The sequence below is a fragment of the Poecilia formosa genome, unplaced genomic scaffold (assembly GCF_000485575.1).
Source record: "Poecilia formosa unplaced genomic scaffold, Poecilia_formosa-5.1.2 Scaffold225, whole genome shotgun sequence".
Lineage (NCBI taxonomy): Eukaryota > Metazoa > Chordata > Actinopteri > Cyprinodontiformes > Poeciliidae > Poecilia > Poecilia formosa.
In genome coordinates this window covers 324-21,690 of record NW_006800164.1, presented here as the reverse complement: position 1 = coordinate 21,690, position 21,367 = coordinate 324, and the positions used below count along the sequence as shown (strand labels likewise).

The following is a 21,367-nucleotide window of genomic DNA, read 5'->3' as shown; positions in this document are numbered from 1 at the left end:
TATATATATAAATCCAGCTGTTCTCAGGGTGCTGTATCCAAGAATTATTTATGGAAAGTTGACTGTAAGGAGAAAGTGTGGTTGAAAATAATGTTGCTTATAGCTTGTTGAAAACTAAACTTATGAGAACAATCAGAATAATATTATCCATGTCCAATAAGGCAGCGTTTTGTCATGGTAATTTTAGAACCAACATAGTCAGTTGTTATAAAAATGCTGCCTATGTCAAATATGACTTAATATATTTTTTTCTGATGCGGGAATAACATTATAACATATGACTCAATAAAGATTAATTTATATAACACTGCGCCTCAAATGTTTCTAAGAATGTTAAACTACATCACCAACTAGCTCTGATAGCAGCAATATCGGAAGTAGCCTATCTGTTAAGCGTCAAAGATACAGTAAATAGTTATTTTTAGTATTCCAGATACTATTTTATGTGGCTAAAGATTCTATGCTAGCTGTCAGCAAGAGCTAGAATTTGTTCCATGAAAATTTAGGATGGCTTTTTGTAGAAAATGCTTTAACTAACTTGTTCTCGACTGTACCAACCTTAAGTTGAGATTCAAAGCTGTCTGGCAGTAGACGGTAGCTCAATTTATCTTTCTTTCTGTCCTTCGCGACCTTTCTCTAAATCCCACGTCCAACACTAGCGAGACTCCGCTCCAACTGAACCATAATTACACCGCGGCAATTACAGAACCAATATGAAGGCCTCGTCTACAGAGGAGGGAAAGAAAGGCCAGCAGCTCAGAGTTTCGGAAATTATAACGGGGAACAGGAAAAACGTGCATTTCTGTTGGTTTTAGAGAAACTCTAGAAAGAAAATCTACTCTAGCAGAGTCTTCAGGTGGTTGGCATGAAAAGGCAGAAAAGTACAAAGCCGCACTAATAATTTCCCAATAAAAAGTGGTACTTTTATGTGGCACCACAAGATGTCACACCCTCTTTATGACCTAAGCTTCCATTAAATCGATTGTTTTAATAATTTAACGTGTTTATGTGGTGTTTATATGCAGAGCCACACAATTAGTGACGTTCCGGTAGTAACATTGCTTGGGCATGTGGCTATTCGACGCCGCAGACAGACTTTATACACTTAACTTTATTCTAGTTGTTGATTATTACCTTTCAACTCGGTGAGCCATAACAAATGTGACACATTTTAAGGCGTATAATTGTAAGAACACTCTCATCCGTTCATAATATTTGGTTATTTCTTAAGAGTACTATTGAAATTATATGGAATGAAAATTAAATTTTCACAGTTTAATACTTATGTAGAATTTTGATGGCATCAGTAATGCTTTGCATGCAATTAATTCTATGTTTGGTCTTTAATTTTGTGGATTTTACATCTCTGTCATACTGCAATCGCCTTCTCATAGTAATAGTATGCTGCCATCCTGTGGCCAAATACCCTCTTCTCATCCAGAGAGCTGTTACGTAATTATTTTTCCTCACTATACTAATAAGATCCTCATATTATAGTTTGCTCATTCTTAAAAGTAGTTTTCTGTCTTATAAAGATAAATTAAGTCATTTTAGTTTTAAAGTCAAGAAATGCTTGACACATGTGATGTTGGTGTAAACAGCTTTATTAGAAAAGACATTTTCTGTTTGGATTTTTGACAACCCAACACCATGGGATTTAGCTCGTTTAAACTGCCATTTTACAGTGTTTAACCAATTGTATGCAAACGACCACTAACGGCAGGTCAGCACTCGTTCAGGCTATGGATGAGGATTCTCCAATGCATCTCATTTTAATACTCTTCCCCCTCTTCATCCTCTTCGTAGGAGTCAATGCCAACCTCTTCGTAATCCTTCTCCAGGGCGGCCATGTCCTCCCTGGCCTCTGAGAACTCTCCCTCCTCCATCCCCTCACCGACGTACCAGTGGACGAAGGCCCTCTTGGCGTACATCAGGTCGAACTTGTGGTCGAGTCGGGCCCAGGCCTCTGCGATGGCCGTAGTGTTGCTGAGCATGCACACGGCTCTCTGCACCTTGGCCAGGTCGCCACCTGGAACTGCAGTCGGAGGCTGGTAATTAATGCCCACTTTGAAGCCAGTGGGGCACCAGTCCACGAATTGGATGCTGCGCTTGGTTTTGATGTTGCCGATGGCCACGTTGACATCCTTCGGCACGACGTCGCCACGGTACAGAAGGCAGCAGGCCATGTACTTTCCATGACGGGGATCACATTTCACCATCTGATTGGCTGGTTCAAAGCAGGCGTTGGTTATCTCCGCCACAGTGAGTTGCTCATGATAGGCTTTCTCTGTGGAGATGACTGGGGCATAGGTGGCCAAAGGGAAGTGGATTCGAGGGTAAGGCACCAGGTTGGTCTGGAACTCTGTCAGATCTACGTTCAGCGCTCCATCAAAGCGCAGGGAGGCGGTGATGGAGGAGACGATCTGGCTGATGAGGCGATTCAAGTTGGTGTACGACGGGCGTTCGATGTCAAGGTTCCTACGACAGATGTCGTAGATGGCCTCGTTGTCCACCATGAAGGCGCAGTCGGAGTGCTCCAGAGTGGTGTGGGTGGTCAGGATGGAGTTGTAGGGCTCAACCACAGCTGTGGAGACCTGAGGAGCTGGGTAGATGGCAAACTCCAGCTTGGACTTCTTGCCAAAATCTACCGACAGCCGCTCCATGAGCAGAGAGGTAAAGCCGGAGCCGGTTCCTCCTCCGAAGGAGTGGAAGACCAGGAACCCCTGGAGTCCAGTGCACTGGTCAGACTGAACAAGAAAGTCACAAGTTACAATGAAAGACTTGGAAAATGTGTTTATAAATGAACATAATTTTAATAAGAATAAAAAAAAGTTGTGCTTTTTTAAAAAAAAATGAATATAAAAGTCCCTTTAAAAGTGACTTCTACTCTTATACCTCCTACCTTGAGATTAACCCATTTTTTGTGAAGAATTTGTCAAGAAGTAACACCATTACAAAAAAATCAAATTAAAGATTTTACCAGAACTAGATTAAGCAGAAAATGTCTTACAACATGAAGTAGGCTAAAAGATTGCAATGTCCTAGTGGTACAGCAGCTGGGCCTAAACCAAGTGCAGATTTTCAGATGATTTAATTCCCTAAGAAGTTATCCAAATCAACAAGGTTCAATGTGGAAAAATTATTGCCTCAAACTCTTTGGGGCAAGCAAGCATTGTCAAGTAGTAATGAAAATTGCTAAGGAATATTTTTTGCCCACTTCTCATTCCAGAATTGTTCTTAATTTACCTACATTGGAGGGTTTTCAAGACTTAACAGCCTATCAAAAGTCAAGTCTGGTCTTTGACTTCAAAATCTACATTTTTAGGTCAATTCAAATTGCTGGTGTGCTAACCCACCTCCATCTTGGCTGAAAGCATCTTTTGTGGGGGTTTTTTACCCCTTGATAAATTGTGTTAGCTTTTATTCTCCTTACCAGTTTGCGGATTCTGTCCAGGACAGAATCTATGTGCTCCTTCCCGACGGTGTAGTGGCCTCGGGCGTAGTTGTTGGCAGCATCCTCCTTTCCTGAAATCAGCTGCTCAGGATGGAACAGCTGCCGATAGGTTCCAGTTCGGACCTCGTCTGAAAAAAAGGAAACAAAAAAAACAACAACATAGAAACAGGGTTAGTACTGTGTCAAACTGCCTTTCAATGCTGTTTCAAATGCTTCTTTAACCATGTGACTGAAACATGACCAGCACGTTGTACACTGTGGGGGAGTGGAAGAGAGAAGTTCTGAAGCAAGTAAATTCAATCGGTTTAATATAAAGTGAAATGTGTGGAGATAATGCAAAATTATTTGGAGAGTCTGGTAGTTCTTTTGGGTTTGAGCTCATTTAAATGGCTTTGAAGCTTTTTGGTTGTCATGGTAACATTACATTGATAGTGGGTGGAGCTATTTTTTTTTATATAATTTTTTTTTTAAGTATACTGTCCGGACATTGTCAGAATTGTTGTCTGAGTCACAACGCTTCACAAGTGGAGCATTATGGTTTTTGCTACACTGCTCCAGTTGATTTCTAAGAAATATCTTTATTAGAAATTGTTAAATTCTTGTCTCTCGGAAAAGAAACGTAAAAAGAGAAAAAAGGAAAGGGAGAGAGTGTAGAAGAGAAAGAAGGAGAAAGAGAAAACAAGACAACATCCTAGAGTGAAGTTATTTTAAGGTAAGATGGTTAGAGCTGAAGTGGGAGGTGCTAGTCAATGAGGAAAAAGAACATTTCTCAAGGTCGTTTTGAGTTTCAAAAGTGGAACATTTTCTACCCCGGAAACTCAGAAATCTCAAACATCTTCTGGAAAATCTCTGATGGAAATCCCAAAATGTCTCAAGTGTTTCCCTTTCAAATTTTTGACTTTTCAAACTCAGAAATCTCCTGTGTTTGTTGCTTTTCCTTTTTAATGATGGAAAATGTTCAGGCTGACGTGTGTATGTCCTGGTGTATTTCTGAGGTTAATCCCCGACACCAAAGGAAAAAAAATACAAACTGAAAAAAAAACAGCTTCTTGAAGGTTCCACCCTCTACCTTTTGTTTCACTCAATAACAAACAATTGTTCCTTTACACCTTGGGATAGTTCACCAGAAAAGCTGGTTTCAGTCACAATAAAAGGGAACTTTTTGTGACTATAAACACTCCTTGTGTGGCGGTGAAAGTCCTCACCGATGACGGTAGGCTCCAGGTCCACAAAGATGGCTCTGGGAACGTACTTCCCGGTGCCGGTCTCGCTGAAGAAGGTGGTAAAGGAGTCGTCATAGCCGCCGGTGGGCTTATCGCTGGGCATGTGGCCGTCGGGCTGGATGCCGTGCTCCAGGCAGTACAGCTCCCAGCACGTGTTGCCCATCTGGACGCCGGCCTGGCCGACATGGATGGAGATGCACTCTCTCTGAGGGAAGACAACAGGGGGAGTTAGAATCCAGTATAAACAGATGAGCGCTTCAGGTTCTAGTGCAAACTAAAAGCCAAAATGCTGAATTTTTAATTAGATTTCATCCAAACATGTCTGAACTTGATTAAACTGTCGATTGAGTGCTTAAAAAAAAAAATAAAAAAAAAAATCATAAAAGAGGGTGGAGTTTACACTGTGGCCAAACGAGTTCTTTGCTAAAGTATTTATACTAACTGAAGATTTTTTTAAGACGATGAAAGCTATGAGAATCTCTTTTTGAAGTCTGAAAATGCATGCGAAAACATGCCATGATAAGAGCAGATCGAAATCAAACCTTTCAGACCGCGTGTGATACAAACTGTGTGGCAGAAAACTAACTCACTGTGAAGCATGGTGGTGGCAGCACCATGCTGTGTGGACACATGATGCAGAAAAAAAAAAAAGGTCAAACTGGGTCATAGTTTTCCTTTCCACCAGCACAGGGACTGTAAATATACAACCAGAGCTATGATATTCATATTTTAAAGTAGCCTAGTCAAAGTCCAAACCTAAATCCAATGATAGTTTCAATGTAATCTTGAGTAAAAAAAAAAAAAAAGAAAAAAAGAAATGCTACCACCACCTCAAAAAAATGTAAACAGATATCAGAAGTACTCCACAGAATGATATTGCCACCACCATTTTTCTTTTTGTTTTTTTGATGTAGAAATGATGTTTCCAAGACAACGCGCTGCATCTAAGCACAAAAATAAAACCAACCTAGATATTTCCAACAAGAATCCCAGAGAATTATACTGCCACCACCATTTTATTCATGGAAAATGCAGTGTTCACCTTCTGCCACATAGTTCACGTCCAAATGAAACACACTGCGGCTTGTGTGTGTTATGAAAAGGTCTCCAAACAATGGCCTCTAGTATCTGCCGTACCTGCACGGATATGACGCCAAAGTCAAAACAAGCGCCACTAATCACCAGATCATCATCAACATGTCTGCAGGGGCCAAAGTGCCTCCACACCCTGCTGAAGTATTTTTCGAGCCGGTTGTAAAGGTGTAGCAGTGGGGAGGGTGAGGACGAGGGTGGAGCAGAACAGTTTGAAAGGAAAGTTCGTTCTGAGGCAGATCAAGGCCTCGATGATCCGACCGCTTGTGGAAATACAATCAAAATGCCAGTCATACCTCCCGGCTCAGGCATCCCAAACCTCGGCGTTAAAGGTGTACAATCAGTGACTCCGGCTGCTGTCTTTAGCCTCTGTTCTAAACAGTGACACAATGAGGTGAAATTCTTTTCGATGTCTCCTTGCTGATGGGAATCGTTTCCTATTTCAGTTTGAGAAACAATAAAAACATGTTTAAAGCTGTCGCTTTGAGCGCCAGTCCCCTTTAAAACAGGGGAGGGCTTCTCAGCTGCTAAGTTTGGCAATAGCAGCCAGCCATTTTGAGTCCGGTGTCGCACAGAGCTCCGCTTTCACCCACTAACCTCTAATCACATGTTCCAGCAAGCTCAGAGCGTCACAGAGAGTTTCTGTGCAGATTTTTTTTTTTTTTAATCATTAGTGGTGATTCCTGAGCAGATTTATGCGAGATGTGGGTGTGGCTGCCTGTTCCAACACGCTGCGCTGAATCAGCCTTTAAGCAAAGAGAAGTGGAATCATCTGCTACGTCTATCTGGTCCCGCCTGAAACGAGGTCACACATGGAGGGCAAAAACAGTGGAGCATTGTGCAACACAGGAAGGGAAAAAGAGCTACAGGGGGTTATTGATGAGTTTCCCACAGAACATAACTGTAAAAATAATAATAATACAAAGAATCAGAGTAGGTTTGTGCTTCATTTGCCAGGAAATGAGGTTGTTTAAGCTCCACGGTCCTGTTGGTTAAGACCAGAGAGAAACAGTGTTATGTAAACTCCAAACACTAGATCGGTTTGCCCTCATGCCGCAGAGTCAAAGTCCGGCTTTGTGGATTTCATTGAGAGGAAAGCTGCTGCGTGTACCGAGCTGATTTTCAGCAACGTTGTGTAAACAGCAGCAGCAGCAGCATTCCCGGGCCGACAAGCAGTCCACATATGGAAACAGTTAACCTTTGCAGGCTGGCAGCCTGCTGAACTGCCTGTAATGCTGCATTTCGAGGCAACAGAGAAGCTCAGACGAGAGGCTAAATTTGGGAAGGAAGTGTAAAAGCAGGAAACGGTGAGTCACATTTCAAACTTTCGATAAAAAAAAAAAAAAGAAAAAAAGAGCACTGAACACGGTCCCCTTTTGTCGATTTGAAGATAAGACTTCTTTATCGACGATGAGGAAATACTCACCATTTTCTTGTCCTTTTCTGAGGGGAGGGAGAAGGAGAAGTTCAGACAGGCTGGTTCTCACAGTGCAACCTTAAGGAGATCTCTGTGAGTGAAGTCCTGTCAGAGTGGGATGGTGAAACCTTTATATAGCCGGAGAGGAAGGAGGGCGGAGGAGGTGGAGCCGGCGACAGCTGAAACTTTCTTCCACTCTTCAAATCTTCCTGGTGGCTTTTCATAATAAAATGGGCAGTAAAAACGTTCACATTTTAAAGTCAAATGTGGTTTTACGTGATCAACGGTTTAACAAAACTAAACTCTGAACACAATGAAGAAAGTTTTAAAAATTGCCTGAATAAAATCCTCTCTCTCTCTCTCTCTCTCTCTCTCTCTCTCTCTCTCTCTTTCTCTCTCTCTCATTAATCTGGCAAATGCCAGAAAAAAAGTTGGTAGTCCTAATTCTGATTTTACGTTAGTTTTTACATTTTCTAAAAAACATACCAGTAGGAAATAATTTTTAAAGAACTTGCAAAGATAAACACATAACCTAGTAAGTAGAGATGCAAACAAACATGCTTCATGATCAGAAAAAAAGAAATCTTAAACATTAAAACCAAAAATAAGAAACTACATAAGGCAATGCTGAAATGCTATTTTGCTCTCTGCCTTATTAAAATGAGGGGCTGATCTATTTTTACTACTAAATTAAATATTTTTTATGTTTGTTCCCAAACAGTCAAAGTAATATAAAACTATAAATCTTTATAGCTAAATACGAGCCATGGTGACGCCTAATCTTTGAAAATGCAAATATAATAAAAGAATGACCGTTTTTTTTTTTGGTCCTGTAATTCACGTTATAACCACTAGATGGAGCCCTAATCATTTACGTTTGTGTCTCGTGTTCTTCATGCGGTTCCCTCCTGACTGCTTCTGTTTACAAGCGCTTTAATTACGATCCATAAGTTATAGTTCGGGCCCCTGAAATATATTTTATGTCAAAGCCGCATAACCAAATTCCCATACTTCATAAGAAATTTGCATTTTAGCCAATTTTCGGAAGGATAAGAAAAAAGGTTCGACATGAATTTATGAGGGAGTTCTAGAATGGGAGGGAGAAATGAGAAAGCAGCTGGAAAATTAACCACATAGCCTGTGTACATCCCCTTTAAGAGAAAAGTTAATAAAATCAGGATTAAAGAGAAGAGAAGTTCATCTCTCTTCTCTATCTTCTATCTCTAAGGCTTTTCTTGTAATCGTTAAAGGGGGTTCTGATCAGTAACACTATAGGAAGCTGATTTATCACTGATTTTCAATCCATTTTTTTTAATGTCGCTTATTAAACAGCATCCAGGTCCAACTCAGAAGAGAAGGCTTCATACATCTCCGTGTTTATAACGGCAGAAGTGCTCTGTTTTCTGCTGGTGCCACAGCGAAAGTGAAGTCTTTGTGAACTTTTCCTGTCCATCACGATCGACTGAAATTCACGGCAGACATCTCACCAGGCCATCGTTTCTGATGGTCGACGTGGTCATAATCCTCAAACCAGCCTCCAGAGTCCTCCTGAGCCTTTAGCTCCTCTTCAAATACCACCAATCATCTTTTTAAGGAGAGAAGAGAGATGGATTGTGATCAACAGATAGCAGAGGTCTTTTTTATGGCATGCTGGAGGTCCACAGATTGTTTTTTCTCCTGAATCTCTCTCAGGCTGTAGACCAAGTCTTTCTTATCGGAGCTTTTCTTGAGTTTGTGCGTAATTAGAAGTCCAAGTTTCCAGGGGATTATATTTACTCAGTTTATTTTTAATAAACAAATATATTTAAAGGTGCAGTATTATGTAGAATATATATATATATATAATATTTACATCATGTCATGTTGTCAAAAAACAAATACCTGGAGTGTTGCTTTGACTATTTCAAGCATGTTTGAGAAATCACTGAGTGTGACTCCCCTTCTCAGATCCTTCAGACTATCCAGCAGCAATTAGCAAAAACCTGGTGGAGTTGTGCATCTGCAGAGCTCATTATAGAAGCTACTTCTCAGTGCAACGCTGGTAAAGATGCTACTAAAGGGTTAATAGAGGAGCCATGTTGAAATGACTTCCAGAAGGCGGAATGTTGGAAAGAGGAGTTTCTTCAGGAGACACAAGCAACTTTCAAGATATTAAATTACAAAGTCAAATTTCTTTTAAGTAATATTTGATATATACAACAATTGTATAACAACTGCAGGTTGCGTAGTTACTTGATCTTGTAGCTGCAAAATAACCACACAGTATCACAGTAGCACAAAGCCTGCCAACATGGTTGACAGGCTTTGTGCAGATATAGTCCCGCCTACCTCCCAAAATATATCTACTTTGCTCTCATCTGGACATTGTCTCCAAACTCAGGGATTCAGCTGGGGTTCCATTACATCCATCCATCCATTTTCTGTACACTCTTGTCCCAGTGGGATCAGGAGGGGTGCTGGTGCCTATCTCCCGCTAACGTTCCGGGCGAGAGGCGGGGTCACCCTGGCCAGGTCGCCAGTCTGTCGCAGGGCAGGTTCCATTACAAATATGCGTAAATCTTTGACTATTAAAAAAATTAATTCTCTTTAAATTGATAAAGTATCTCAATATAATGAAATAGTTATCTCATAAGGAGATACGTATCTCATTATGTTGAGATATTTTTTATTTATTGTCTTTAGAGTGACAGAAACGGGCTTTCAAATTGCGATGTTTCCATTAAATTACAATCACACGTAAATATGCTTGTTCACGCGATAAGTCAATAAAATCATGGCAGTGACCGATGTAAACATTTACATGAGATATATTCATAATTCAACCATGGTGCTTGCTATAGTGCTTACCATCTATCAGCCACCAGAGACGTCGGCGTTTCATTCAGGCGTTGGGGCGTCAAGCTCCGCCTACTTCTGGCGACGTGTGCGCCGTTTTAGACAAATTGTAGTCGGCCATTTTACAGAAGAATTATGGATTCAACACGTTCGAATGACACACAACTTTTTATGAACTGCGCGATGCTATGGAGCTAGTAGGACATTGTCCGCTAAAACCAACAAACAAAAAAATCCCAAACACAAACCATTGCCTTCGTCCGTGTTGTGACATCCCGCTGTTGATCACGTGACTTCTGTGACGCGAAGGAAGAGCTTTGATATCTGGAAAACCAACCTCATTCAAGCGCAGAAATCATTTTACCGAAATATATGTACTATAAAGTACCTATTTTTCATTTAATTGAATCAAATCTGATGATTTTTTTTTCTTCAAAATGGCTGAATTTTCGCATTTTTCCATTCAAATACCTGGAAGCGAATCCGGTGAAGCAGCAGTGAGCTGAGCCTCACCTGGGATTGCGCAACCTCTCGCTAACTGCACCGGTTGCCATTCTATGAGAGCATGCTCCTCCTATCTGTACGTCGCCAATAAAATGGTTAAAAACATGTAATGTATGATCTGATTTTCCATAATTTAGCTTATGTATTTAATGTACTGTGTTTTTATTGTCACCAACTGTGTGTAACATGTTTCGTGTGCTGAGGAGCGAAACGGCAGAGAACAGATTCGAGGTGAGGCAGGCAGTTCTCGTGCCTCATCGCAGGGGGCGCTCATGAACCCAGACATTGTGACTCCACAACTGCAACTAGCCATACAATAGCTGCGCTGATACAGAGAGCGAGAAAGACGTGGTTTTGAGTTGTACTTTAACGGTTTCTCCCTTTGCTGTTAAGCACAGCACGAAATTAATAATATCTACATGTCTAAGTTTGATTGAGATAACGGAATTATTCTGCGCCGACACGGCTATGGATGGCATGTAAAGGAATAGCCTTTTTACCCTCCAGCATTGTACGCATGCGCGAAATTTCCTTACGTAAAGTAACAGCAGCTGGTCTAGATTCATAAATCCGATTGCCTCACCAGCTATGAACCTCACCGCACATCACTGATATATACTGCTCAAAAAAATAAAGGGAACATTTCACTTTAATTTTGTGTGTGGCTCCAAACCCAGGCCTCCATTGGTTAATAAATTTGATTTCCATTGATGATTTTTGTGTGATTTTGTTGTCAGCACATTCAACTTTGTACAGAACAAAGTATTCAATGAGAATATTTCATTCATTCAGATATAGGATGTGTTATTTGAGTGTTAGTGAGATGCATCTTTCCACCTGTTGCAAACAAGACAAAATTCTGTACTAAGCTAATCCCTTAACTTCCTCTTAGTTTGTGATACTCCATTAAACACCTTTCAAGGGATATAGTCAATAATTGATGCGTTGTTCAGGTTTGTCTCCCTTATTTTGTGTCTGTCCTATAAAAACAGAATGTTAATTTCAGTTGAAGCACTCCCTGAAGGTTTCCACGCAGAAACAATAAGACGCTCTAATCCATTTCCTTTACTGTCGGTTTAAAGAGAGTTGCTAAGTGGGCGCTAAGAGGAGACCACTGATTGCTTTTCCAAAACAAAGAAACTGTTTAAGGGATTTCTGTTCTTGCTTATGTTTTTACGAGGCTTTGTAGAATTATACGGAGCAAATGACAGATGTGTGATTTGAATACAAATCTTCTTGTCGATCTTTGGGAATGATAGAAATATTCAGAAGAAATTACAGCATATGCAGTGACACGGAAATTTAATTCTTTTTGTTTGTTTTTACAATCATGTCACAATAAAGTTTTGGTTCATTTCACAGTATTAATTTAAAACTATGATTACCTGAATAGACACAAAAATAGTTTTAAAATTGATTTCATTACTTAAGATGGAAAACTATCCAAACCAACCTGACTTTTGTTTCAAATTAAAACAAATTGTTCGAACATGATTAATTTTAAGTAATAACATTTAATGGGATGCTAGCTCCATCCTAGCCCTAACCTGTGGAATTACCTGTGACAACATGAAATAGGTTAAAAGATTTTAAAAATCAGCACATCGTGCTCCAACACCAAATCTACCAGTTTGGGAAGGGTTACAAAGAAATAAAAAAGAGAAAATCAGCTTGATTTAAGTTTCTTTTATTTTCTTACCCATTAGTCCTTTGACAATTTTGGCCCAAGTGACAAAAAGTTTGGACACCCCTACTCTAACACATGGGGACAATCGGAAGTAAATCAAAAAGTCCATCTCTGAATGGCTCAAAAGACAAAATGAAGGTTTTGAAGACGTCTAGTTAAATCAGACTGAACGTTGACCTTAAAGGAAACAACCATAATGAGGCGGATTGAAAACAATTCTGCAAAGAAGAGTGGGTCGGGATTTCTTCACATACAAAAATGTAAATAATTTTTTGCCATCTGTTTGAAAGTCACATTTTCTGATAATCTTTGATATAAAAATGTGTTTGATCTGAAACATTTAATCTGTGACAGAACAAATCTTTTTTTTCTTACATTGATAAGACTTCTGCATTTTGGATAAAACATGTCAAAAGGCTCATTTGGGAAATGAAACCGTCTTAATCTGCAAAAAATTATGGACATTCAGGTGCTGAAGTGTTAAATGTCAAGCACGTCTTCGAAGGATTAAAAAGGTCTCTGGGCACAATTCTTTGCATTACCTGCGCACCATCATCAATCCACTCTTCAAATGTGAACCCCTACATAAGGAAGAGACGACCCCATTCAGGAAGATCTATAACCCTCATAACTCAACATGAAACAAGCAAATTAGGTGACGTTTTTGTGAAATAAGGACAAAAGGACAAAGAGTTCAGGGTTGGGAGCACAACATTATCTGTATTCTGTAAATGTCTTTTTTTTTTTTAATATATAGACAAGGATTTGTCGTTCTCCAGATTTCTAAGATAACGGATTTGTCTCCTTTACTCTATTATTATGTTGAAAGCATATCATGCCTGTGTTTCCTCAGCATGCAGATTCTCCTAATGGGCATTTTTCTTTCATATAAACAACGACTGAAATGTCCAATGAGCTAATCTGTAATAATCTACAATGGATTACATGATGAAAATATCCGGGGGGAAACGGAGCCTGCCTATAAATCCCTCAGCGGTTGGCCCCGGTGCTTGTGGGCTCTGGCCTGAAAGCGATAAGGGTTAAGCTGTCTTGAAGCTGGACGGCTGCAGAGATCAAAGTCTGCGGGAAAACCCAAACGGCAGGCCACTTGAGATCAAATACGAGATGCTGCTGTGTGGTCACAGCCAGCCCCCAGGGCTTTCCAGATCCCCCAGAACAAGCGCTCGCAATTTCCTCCGTTTAACGATCTCGAGCAGGACTTTGAATCTGGAGCGTGTTGTTGTGGGGCAAAGATACCAAACCACAAACTTCAGGTTTGCGGTTTAGAGTCCTGATACACAGTGAATCCCAAAAATATTCATTAAAAACAAGGACTGCTCAATTGTATTTGCGCAAGTATTCACAGACTTTACTGAATGCTTTTTTGGTCCATCTTTGGCAGCAATTTCAGCCTCAATTCTTTGAATATAATGCCACAAGTTCAGCACACTTAAAGTATTAAGCAAAGCTGTGAATATTTATGTAGAAATTATTATTTTTCCCCCCACATCCTCATAATGGTGTATGGGTGTGTACAATTTTGAGGAAAGAGATTAATTTTGTCCAATTTGGAATAAAATATTGTAAACATTTTCCAGATGGACTGTATTTAAATGTGGACTTACAAAAAAATGTGTCGAATAATTTTTAAATTCAACACAGATAGGAATAAATTATTACAAGATTTTTTTTAAAAAACATGGATTTTTTTTTTTTTAAATCAAGATTTGGTATTTACATTTTTTCCTTCTTTTTGGCAGTTTCAGACCTCCTTACAGGAGGTCGGATATTTCTTTAAAGCAAATGAGCTGGTGAGCATTTTTTTTGTATATAATTACAGTAATTACAGGGAGGTCATAAATGGATTGTGTTAACATTCAAGAAGTGACTTCATAAAATAAGAAAAAAAAAAAACAAATAGAATATACAAATCCTTAACCATACTTTCTACAATCTACTAAGTGTACTTCCCCCAGCAAGGTGTTTCATTTTGCCGTCTTTAAAGCAAATGCTTGTAAGTGATACTTTGAGTGAAAGAAACTCCCAGCGGCAACATTCACTTCATGGTTTAATACAGTTTGTAAGAAACACTGAGACAAAAACTTCTTTGAGTTCCTGAAATTGAAGAGTACTTTCATTCAGAAACTTGAGCAGAGCTCTAAAAGTATAGAGGTTCCCTAATCGGGAGTTCCATCACTGCCTCTCACACTCCTATGAGAATCGGTGTATATTTGTGGCGTTGTAGAGGAATACATGTGTTTTGTTGCAGACTAAATGTCTTTAAACATCCAATGTTAAAATTCACCCCATCATCACCAAGATAAATTGGACGTATCCCAGGTAAAGTTATTGATTCATTTCCATCTCTACGCACCGAATTGGTACTGAATAGAATATTGATCTCTTAAAACCTTCATAGGAGCATCAGACTTTTTTTTCCCCCCCAGGCAGAGAAGACAACAGAGATAGATTATTTCTAATCTGCAGATCTACATCACAACAAGTTTAGGTTGATGTTTGAGTATTTCTATTTTTATTTTTTATTAAAGTTTTTGTTTTCCCATTTTTGAAGAGACAGATCAGCAGCAGATGAAACGATTCGTTTCGCCTGCGTTGGTTTTCGTCTCATTACCGAATTCGGGGACTTTATCTCTGAGGACGGCAGCAGAAACTGATGTCTTTAATGTCACATCTGACCACGGGGCTGCAGAAAGGTCAGCCAGCCGACGGCTCTAAAAACACGTTATGGAGTAAAGAAAAATCCATGCTTTGAGGACGCACGTGGCTATTCATATGTCTTTAGCTTTTTTCTTTTCATATATAGAAACAAAAAAGAATGCAAACACATTTAAAAAAATAGATTTGATTTTCCTTATTGTGTAATCTTTTAATTTCTGTGCACAGTAGTCGTTCCTGTCAACTGAAAATCATTTTAAAATGCTGTAGATTTAAAGTACCCACACAAAACAATGGGGGGAGGGGCAATTCTGTATTGACTGCACATATAGTAAAGCAACAGAAAACTTGTTCAGAGTAATTTTTTCTTTTTGCTTTATATTTTTGCATCCCCTTACTAATACCACCCTGAGCAAATGCCCATATGCACCCTACAAAAATGACGACTTAAAAATATTATCTGAAAATTGCCTCTGTATGTATTTTGTGATTTCAAAATTTTCATTTGACATACAAGTCTATTTTATACTTTGTCTGGGAAGTTCAATATGGAAGAAAATTTGACACTGAACGTTACACTGAATATGCCCACACAGTTAATTGTGGTAGTGGCAGCATCATGCTGGAACATGTAGGATGGATGGAGTTAGATAAAGGGCTGGAAGCAAAACTTGTTAGAGGCTTAGAAAGTCTCGGAACCTGGAAAAACAGCCACAGTTCCATTGGAACAGTTTAGATCACAATATTTTCATGCTTTAAAATGGCCTAATCAAAGTCCAGGCGTAAATCCAGTTGAGAATATGTGGCAGGATTTAAAAACTCTAGCCAAGCTGTTTTGCAGTGAACATTTTTTTTTAAATCTTCCTACAGTATGACGCTTGTTATTTTAAAAAACATTATTGTTTATCTCCCACTTTACATTTATGCTCCACTCATGTGAAATCTCAACAAAATACACTGAGGTTTGAATAAAAGTAGGTCAATCAGAAGAAACCCATAATGTGATCTTTGTCTTTTATTAAATCATGGAGACGACTGACAGACTGAACATAGCGAACCATTTTGTATCTAATATTACTTAACAATTCACTAATAAATAGAAGCATGAAAAAAGAAGCTTTTGTTTTGTATCAAAATGCTTTTATACAAGCTGAACAGGCAGGAAAATGTGTTCACACATGTAGATGTGCTCACTTTACAATTACTGTATGAAGAGTTGCAAATTTCCTGCGGCCAAAACTCATCAGCTTTGTGCAAATTGTTTGGCCCAAATACTCACCCAGCAAGTTGAAATGAAATTCTTAAACCATATTCATGCTAAGCAAAGACTTCCGACTGCCAGGGATCACTGATGATTTCGGAAGGAAGAAGTCAAAGTCCTTCATCTGTTGTTTTTTTTTTAAAAAAAAAAGGAAAAGAAAAAAAAAGGTCTAAAATGGCAGCGTGTCCAGGAATAACTTATCTATCACAGCAGGCGGCGGCACCAGGTCCTCCAGCTTCAGGTAGAAAATCCTCTGCAGGCCTTGGATGCACAAAGTGCGAAGTTCTGGCAGTTTCTCCAGAAGTTTGGACAGGTGGTTGGACCAGCGGTTCGGGCCGCCTCCGTCTGGACTGGCGGCTTCGTTGTCTTTTAAGCACCTGACCACGTTGTTCTGCAGCTCCTCGACCTGCTTTGGCTCCTTCAGCCCGTGGCGCTCTGAGTGTTTCATATTTAGCATTAGCAATAAACACAAGGAGATCTGTAATTATTTTGTAGACTGCTGAGAAAATATTAAAATTATTTTTTCTGGAAACATATGCTACAAGAATATAATTCTACTCATTTGCTAGAATTTTCAGTGATTTTTGACACCTGAAAAAGCCGTATTTGTAAACGCAAGGTGGGCTACGTCATTGGTTTCATTTTAGCTAACAATTGTAATGGTTCATCGAAAATAAACTGTTTTAAAGACTCAGAAAGCCCTTATCCTTTAACCTGAGTTCCTCAACCTTCTATGTTGCTATTATAAACAAGTGTCTTGTTTATAATAGCAACAAATCTTGTTTAAGCTAACCATATTTTTACTACGCTAAGGATGATTTAATTTGTTAAGTAACTTCTTAACTTAACATCTTCGCACATATCGTATATGTGTATATTTTGATCAAATTTTTAATAAAAGTATGCATACACTAGCCATATTTAGGCATGTTCAAACTGTAAAAATTAGCTTAAACTTGGTTACATCACTGATATCTACTCACTATTGATGTCATCCCACATTAACCAATTTGATCTTCATTCTAATTTATCTGAAGTAAACATTAATGTCAAATGTCATTCATTTTATTTTAACTTCTCCTTTGGGTTCGTGACAAGTGTTATTCTTGATAGGATGCATCACTGAGAAATGTGGTAGTTTTACTGATAAATGTTTTGATATTTTAAACCTAAATATGTTTTTTTTTATTTACATCTAGAAGGTTAATTTTCTGCCCTTTTACTATTCATTATCCATATTCACAACCATTAAGTTATTCAAACTTTTAACTGAGAATTTATAATTCACTCCAAATATCCAGATAATTAAAATATAATAATTAAAATACTTTCTACCCTTTTTACCATGTTAGATTTTTTTTTGTCTATATAAAGCTAAGTAGGCTATGTATTCTGGACATGAACAATAATACTTAATACTGAAAACAAAATCAAGTTTCAGGTTTGAATCAATCTATTATGTTTTTTTCTGTTGCTATTATATTTCTTTTAGTTGATTTAAAGTGTTTGTGTAAACATCAGTTTTTCCTTTTAGTCAAATGGTTTTAAGTTTACTTTTAGCTATTTATTTAACCAGTTTAACCCCCATTATTACTAAAACCCATCAACCTGAAGGATTCAGGTTGATGGGTTTCCATTGAATGATAACAAACCCTTCAACAATTTAATGACTTTACCAACCCTTTTCCTGAATTGTTTATCCAGCCTTGCCTAAAGGAATAATCCCATACATGTTTGTATCTCTATATTACATGTTGAATCAATATATCTATAAAATAAGGTGATAACTTGCTGTTGATTTTTCATACTACTCGGCTAATCATGCTCCTGCAAATCTTATTTTTTGGCTATTAATCACTCATCTTTATACCGGGGTGAAATTGACCCACAGGTACCATCTTGTGCCTGAACATTTCAAACAAAACATACTTTAAAAAGGATCAAATCACTACTAAAAAAAAAAGACTGATAGATTGAAGCAACTGAATGTGCACAAACTGTTTGCCCACCAGTGAGTAAAGCCAGGGTACAGATGCAGGAGAAGGTGGAAACGTCCAGGTTCATCCTCTGCAGGTTGGCGGAGAACTCAACAATGCTGTCAATCCACTCCCCGAAGCCTCGGAGGCACTGTAGCCGATGCCACACCGACCCATCACAGAAGATCAGCTTCCCCTCCTCTGGGTTGGATCTGAAATGACAGGAAATCGTGTTTGTGAATGCGAACCATGCCGGGCTGTTGCACAATTAGGCCCGTCCTTCCAGTTGTTGGGCAAACACTTCAAATCAGGGACATAGACTCAAATCGAAGGCAACATGGAAACAAGCTTAGGGTTTTAAAAGTGTGTATTTGTTACCTGTACGACAGCCGCAAGACGAACAGCTCCAGGAAGGCTGAATAGAAGAGGAGGTCTTGGTCGTGTTTAGGTAGGGTGGCAAAACCTGGGATCCTCTGCGCCCAACTCCGAATGACTTCCATCGATCTCATCAAGAGGTCGTAGAACTGTCGGACGTGTTGAGCATCGTCACCCAGCAGGTCCTCTGGACTCTCCTTGAACTTGTGGGTCAGAAGGAACAACAACTGCAACTTTATTATGCGGTTAATTGACAACGCGAGACATTAAGACTGGTTGGTGAGGAGCAACTTACTTTGGAGTAGTCCAGGCGAGATGCTGGAGGATTTGACTCTATATGTGCCCTAACCACAGCACTCAGAAGGGTGCTGCCATGTAAAAACGACTCTGGCAAAGCTCGAGGTTTGGACGGCAGACGACCTCTTCTGCCTTTAAGACCGTCTGTCCTCACCACTGTAGAAAAAAAAAAAGTAATTTCTAACATTTTTAAGTTGCAGATTCTTACAGTGGTCTCCAATTCCAGTCACAAAGCTTCACTGTCTTGCAACTTTTAGATGAATCCCCAGTCCAACAGAGCTGAATCTTAGAAATGGCTAATAATCAGACCTCACTGAACTCAATAGGCTGAAGAGGTCATTTAGACGGGGATACCTCTAAAATGTTTGTGGGACGGTGTCATTTGAGGACTGGAGTAGGAATTCTGTTGCCATGGAAATACCTTCTTTGACCATTCCCACCGCCAGGCATTTCTGGAAGCGACAATACTGGCATCGGTTCCTCCGTCGCTTGTCCACAGGGCAGCTTTTTGCAGCCAGGCACACATATTTGGCATTTTTTTGCACTGTTCGCTGGACCAATAAAAAAAGGAAACAGATAAATAACATGAGACAGAAAGTTCTTTCATACTCTCAAGGCACAAGTCTACCAAACCCCAAGCATAGACTTGGAAATCGACACCTTCCTAAAAGAGTGATTTTGATTTTGATTTATTTTTTTGTTGTTGCCAAAATCACTTTTGGCAAAACAATGCCTTGGGCCATTATTTTAGGAAGGTGACAATGCGGTGCTGTGAACACCTTTACTTACTGAATGTGGTGCATTTTTTTTGGAAACAGAATGTTTCATTTCTGAACCCAAATTGCACGAGCATGAACGTGAACGTACAAAAGGTCTAAGCTGCCCTTTGGAACTCATCAGCAGGACCTTTTTGCTCCTTTGGGCCGTCTGAGGTGATGGAAAATAGATTCAACAGGCAGACAGGGGCAGTCTGGGTAAACACCAGGTCGTGGTCATTCATAATTTTGAGAATCGCCCTGGGATTATGTTTCTAGCAGATGAAATAGGGAGTGGGGGGGTTGCACTTTGCAATTCATGGCACGTTGGCGCCCACTTTCATACAGAATGTATCATCTGTCAGAAGCATCTGGAAAATAATATCCAATTTCAAATGGAATTTAAGAAGTCCTCTGGGTATTTTTCTTTCTTTTTTGTTCAGTTATTTCAAATCAACAGCATCATCATTTCTGGGAATTTTTGAACTTTGCTTGAATAAAACTACATTTTGATAAAATAATAATAGAAATAATAATTCAAGATTGGAAGTCCATAGACCTTGAAGAAGCCCTTGCAGCCCTCGCAGGTGCGGACTCCATAGTGTTGACAGGCTGCGTTGTCCCCGCACACCGCGCACAGCCCCTCCGAGCTCAGCGCTCCTCGCGCGGCTCCGGCAGAGCTCTGGTATTCCATAAAGTGGTGGCTGTGGGAGAACTGGAGGGGGCGAGGGAAGCCCATTCCGAGGGCTTTCCCTTGTTGGTGGTGGTGCGACCCGCATCCGCCCGCGTCCAAGTTCATGGAGACGTCAAATTTCACCTGGCAGGTGGGGAAGCTCTGGGTACCGTGCGGCGTGTGCTTCAGAGAAAACAGGGAAAACCTGGAAAGCGCGTTTTTGTACAGAGAGCCGGAATCCTCCCAGATGTGTCCATGTGGCGGGTGGAAGCCGTGCGGCGAGGGGGCGCGGTAGTAATACACGGAGCTCTGGGAGGAGAGCAAGTCATCCGAGGAGTGCAGGGGGTTCTGATAGCGCGGACATCCGTGCGCATCCTCCACTTTGACGCACGGCAGCTCTGCCTGGACCGCGGGCATCTGGAAGACGCACGGCGGCTTCGCGTCATAGCCGGCGCCGTAGCCGTCCGCGGAGTTGCCGAAACCGGGTCCGGATGAGGCAGCCGAGAGCTCGCTGTTCGTCAGGTCCATGCTGAACTTGACAAACTCCGGCGTGAGGAAGTCGCAGCTGCACTCCGCGCCGGCGCTCTGAGACGCGGGGCTGGCGCCTTGCGGCGAGGAGCTGCACTGGGTCTGGACGCACGGCATGACCCCTGAAAAACACACACGTTCAACTTTACCGAGGGTAAACCTGACAAGGTGTGTGAACTAATTCATCTTCGGCTAATTTTACTATATTTTTGTTGATTTCAAAATGCTTGAAACGACCAAGCAACTTAAAAATGGAAGACATTAGGCGAGAATTTACCTTTAAGTCCCGTTTTACAAAATATTTAATTCCTTTCTTGATTCTCCAGCTTGAAGGAAGAACAAAAGTCTGTTTGTAACCTTTAAATGAAAACGTTTCAGCTAAATTGGCTATTAAAAGGTTGAATTTGCTCTTGTCCACGCGAGGCTTCCGAATCATAAAAAGAATCTAATCCGAGTGAAGTCCGCTGTCTGTTCAGACCAGTGGGAATGACCGCTCACTTCATCTGGGCAGACTGGGCAGCAGCGGCGCTGACAATGTGCTTTTGTTTACGCGCTGCGGCGTCTTGTGCCAAACCCTCTTTACGCACAAGTCCAGAGACGGAGGCGGAGTGGGA

General features: G+C 40.2%; 2 protein-coding genes across 2 annotated transcripts; both read right to left on the bottom strand.

The window, feature by feature from the left end:
- Nucleotides 1-1,586: 1,586 nt before the first annotated feature.
- Nucleotides 1,587-7,319, bottom strand: LOC103149403 (tubulin alpha chain-like). Its single transcript, XM_007568540.2, has 4 exons — nucleotides 7,196-7,319; nucleotides 4,660-4,882; nucleotides 3,434-3,582; nucleotides 1,587-2,747 (listed from the first exon to the last, which is right to left on the bottom strand). Exons 1-4 carry the CDS (start codon nucleotides 7,196-7,198, stop codon nucleotides 1,773-1,775), a joined length of 1,350 nt encoding a protein of 449 aa, XP_007568602.1. The 5' UTR covers nucleotides 7,199-7,319; the 3' UTR covers nucleotides 1,587-1,772.
- Nucleotides 7,320-15,204: 7,885 nt separating this feature from the next.
- On the bottom strand, nucleotides 15,205-20,889 carry LOC103149402 (nuclear receptor subfamily 4 group A member 2-like). Its single transcript, XM_007568539.2, has 7 exons — nucleotides 20,112-20,889; nucleotides 19,219-19,348; nucleotides 18,796-18,953; nucleotides 18,504-18,703; nucleotides 18,159-18,337; nucleotides 16,301-16,584; nucleotides 15,205-16,177 (listed from the first exon to the last, which is right to left on the bottom strand). The coding sequence occupies exons 1-6, from the start codon at nucleotides 20,868-20,870 to the stop codon at nucleotides 16,319-16,321; spliced, it is 1,692 nt and encodes a 563-aa protein (XP_007568601.1). The 5' UTR covers nucleotides 20,871-20,889; the 3' UTR covers nucleotides 15,205-16,177; nucleotides 16,301-16,318.
- Between the last annotated feature and the right edge of the window lie 478 nt (nucleotides 20,890-21,367).

What these genes read in the sequence shown, in the direction of transcription:
- LOC103149403 (XM_007568540.2), bottom strand. An exon ending in CCTGGAGCCTACCGTCATCG is followed by an intron (nt 3,583 to 4,659) that starts GTGAGGACTTTC and finishes CCTTTTTTTCAG; the next exon opens with ACGAGGTCCGAACTGGAACC. An exon ending in TGGACAGAATCCGCAAACTG is followed by an intron (nt 2,748 to 3,433) that starts GTAAGGAGAATA and finishes TTTCTTGTTCAG; the next exon opens with TCTGACCAGTGCACTGGACT.
- LOC103149402 (XM_007568539.2), bottom strand. Translation starts at nt 20,870, where the DNA reads ATGCCGTGCGTCCAGACCCAGTGCAGCTCCTCGCCGCAAGGCGCCAGC. An exon ending in GCTGCAAGGGCTTCTTCAAG is followed by an intron (nt 19,349 to 20,111) that starts GTCTATGGACTT and finishes TTATTGGTCCAG; the next exon opens with CGAACAGTGCAAAAAAATGC. An exon ending in CTCGCCTGGACTACTCCAAA is followed by an intron (nt 18,704 to 18,795) that starts GTAAGTTGCTCC and finishes CTGACCCACAAG; the next exon opens with TTCAAGGAGAGTCCAGAGGA.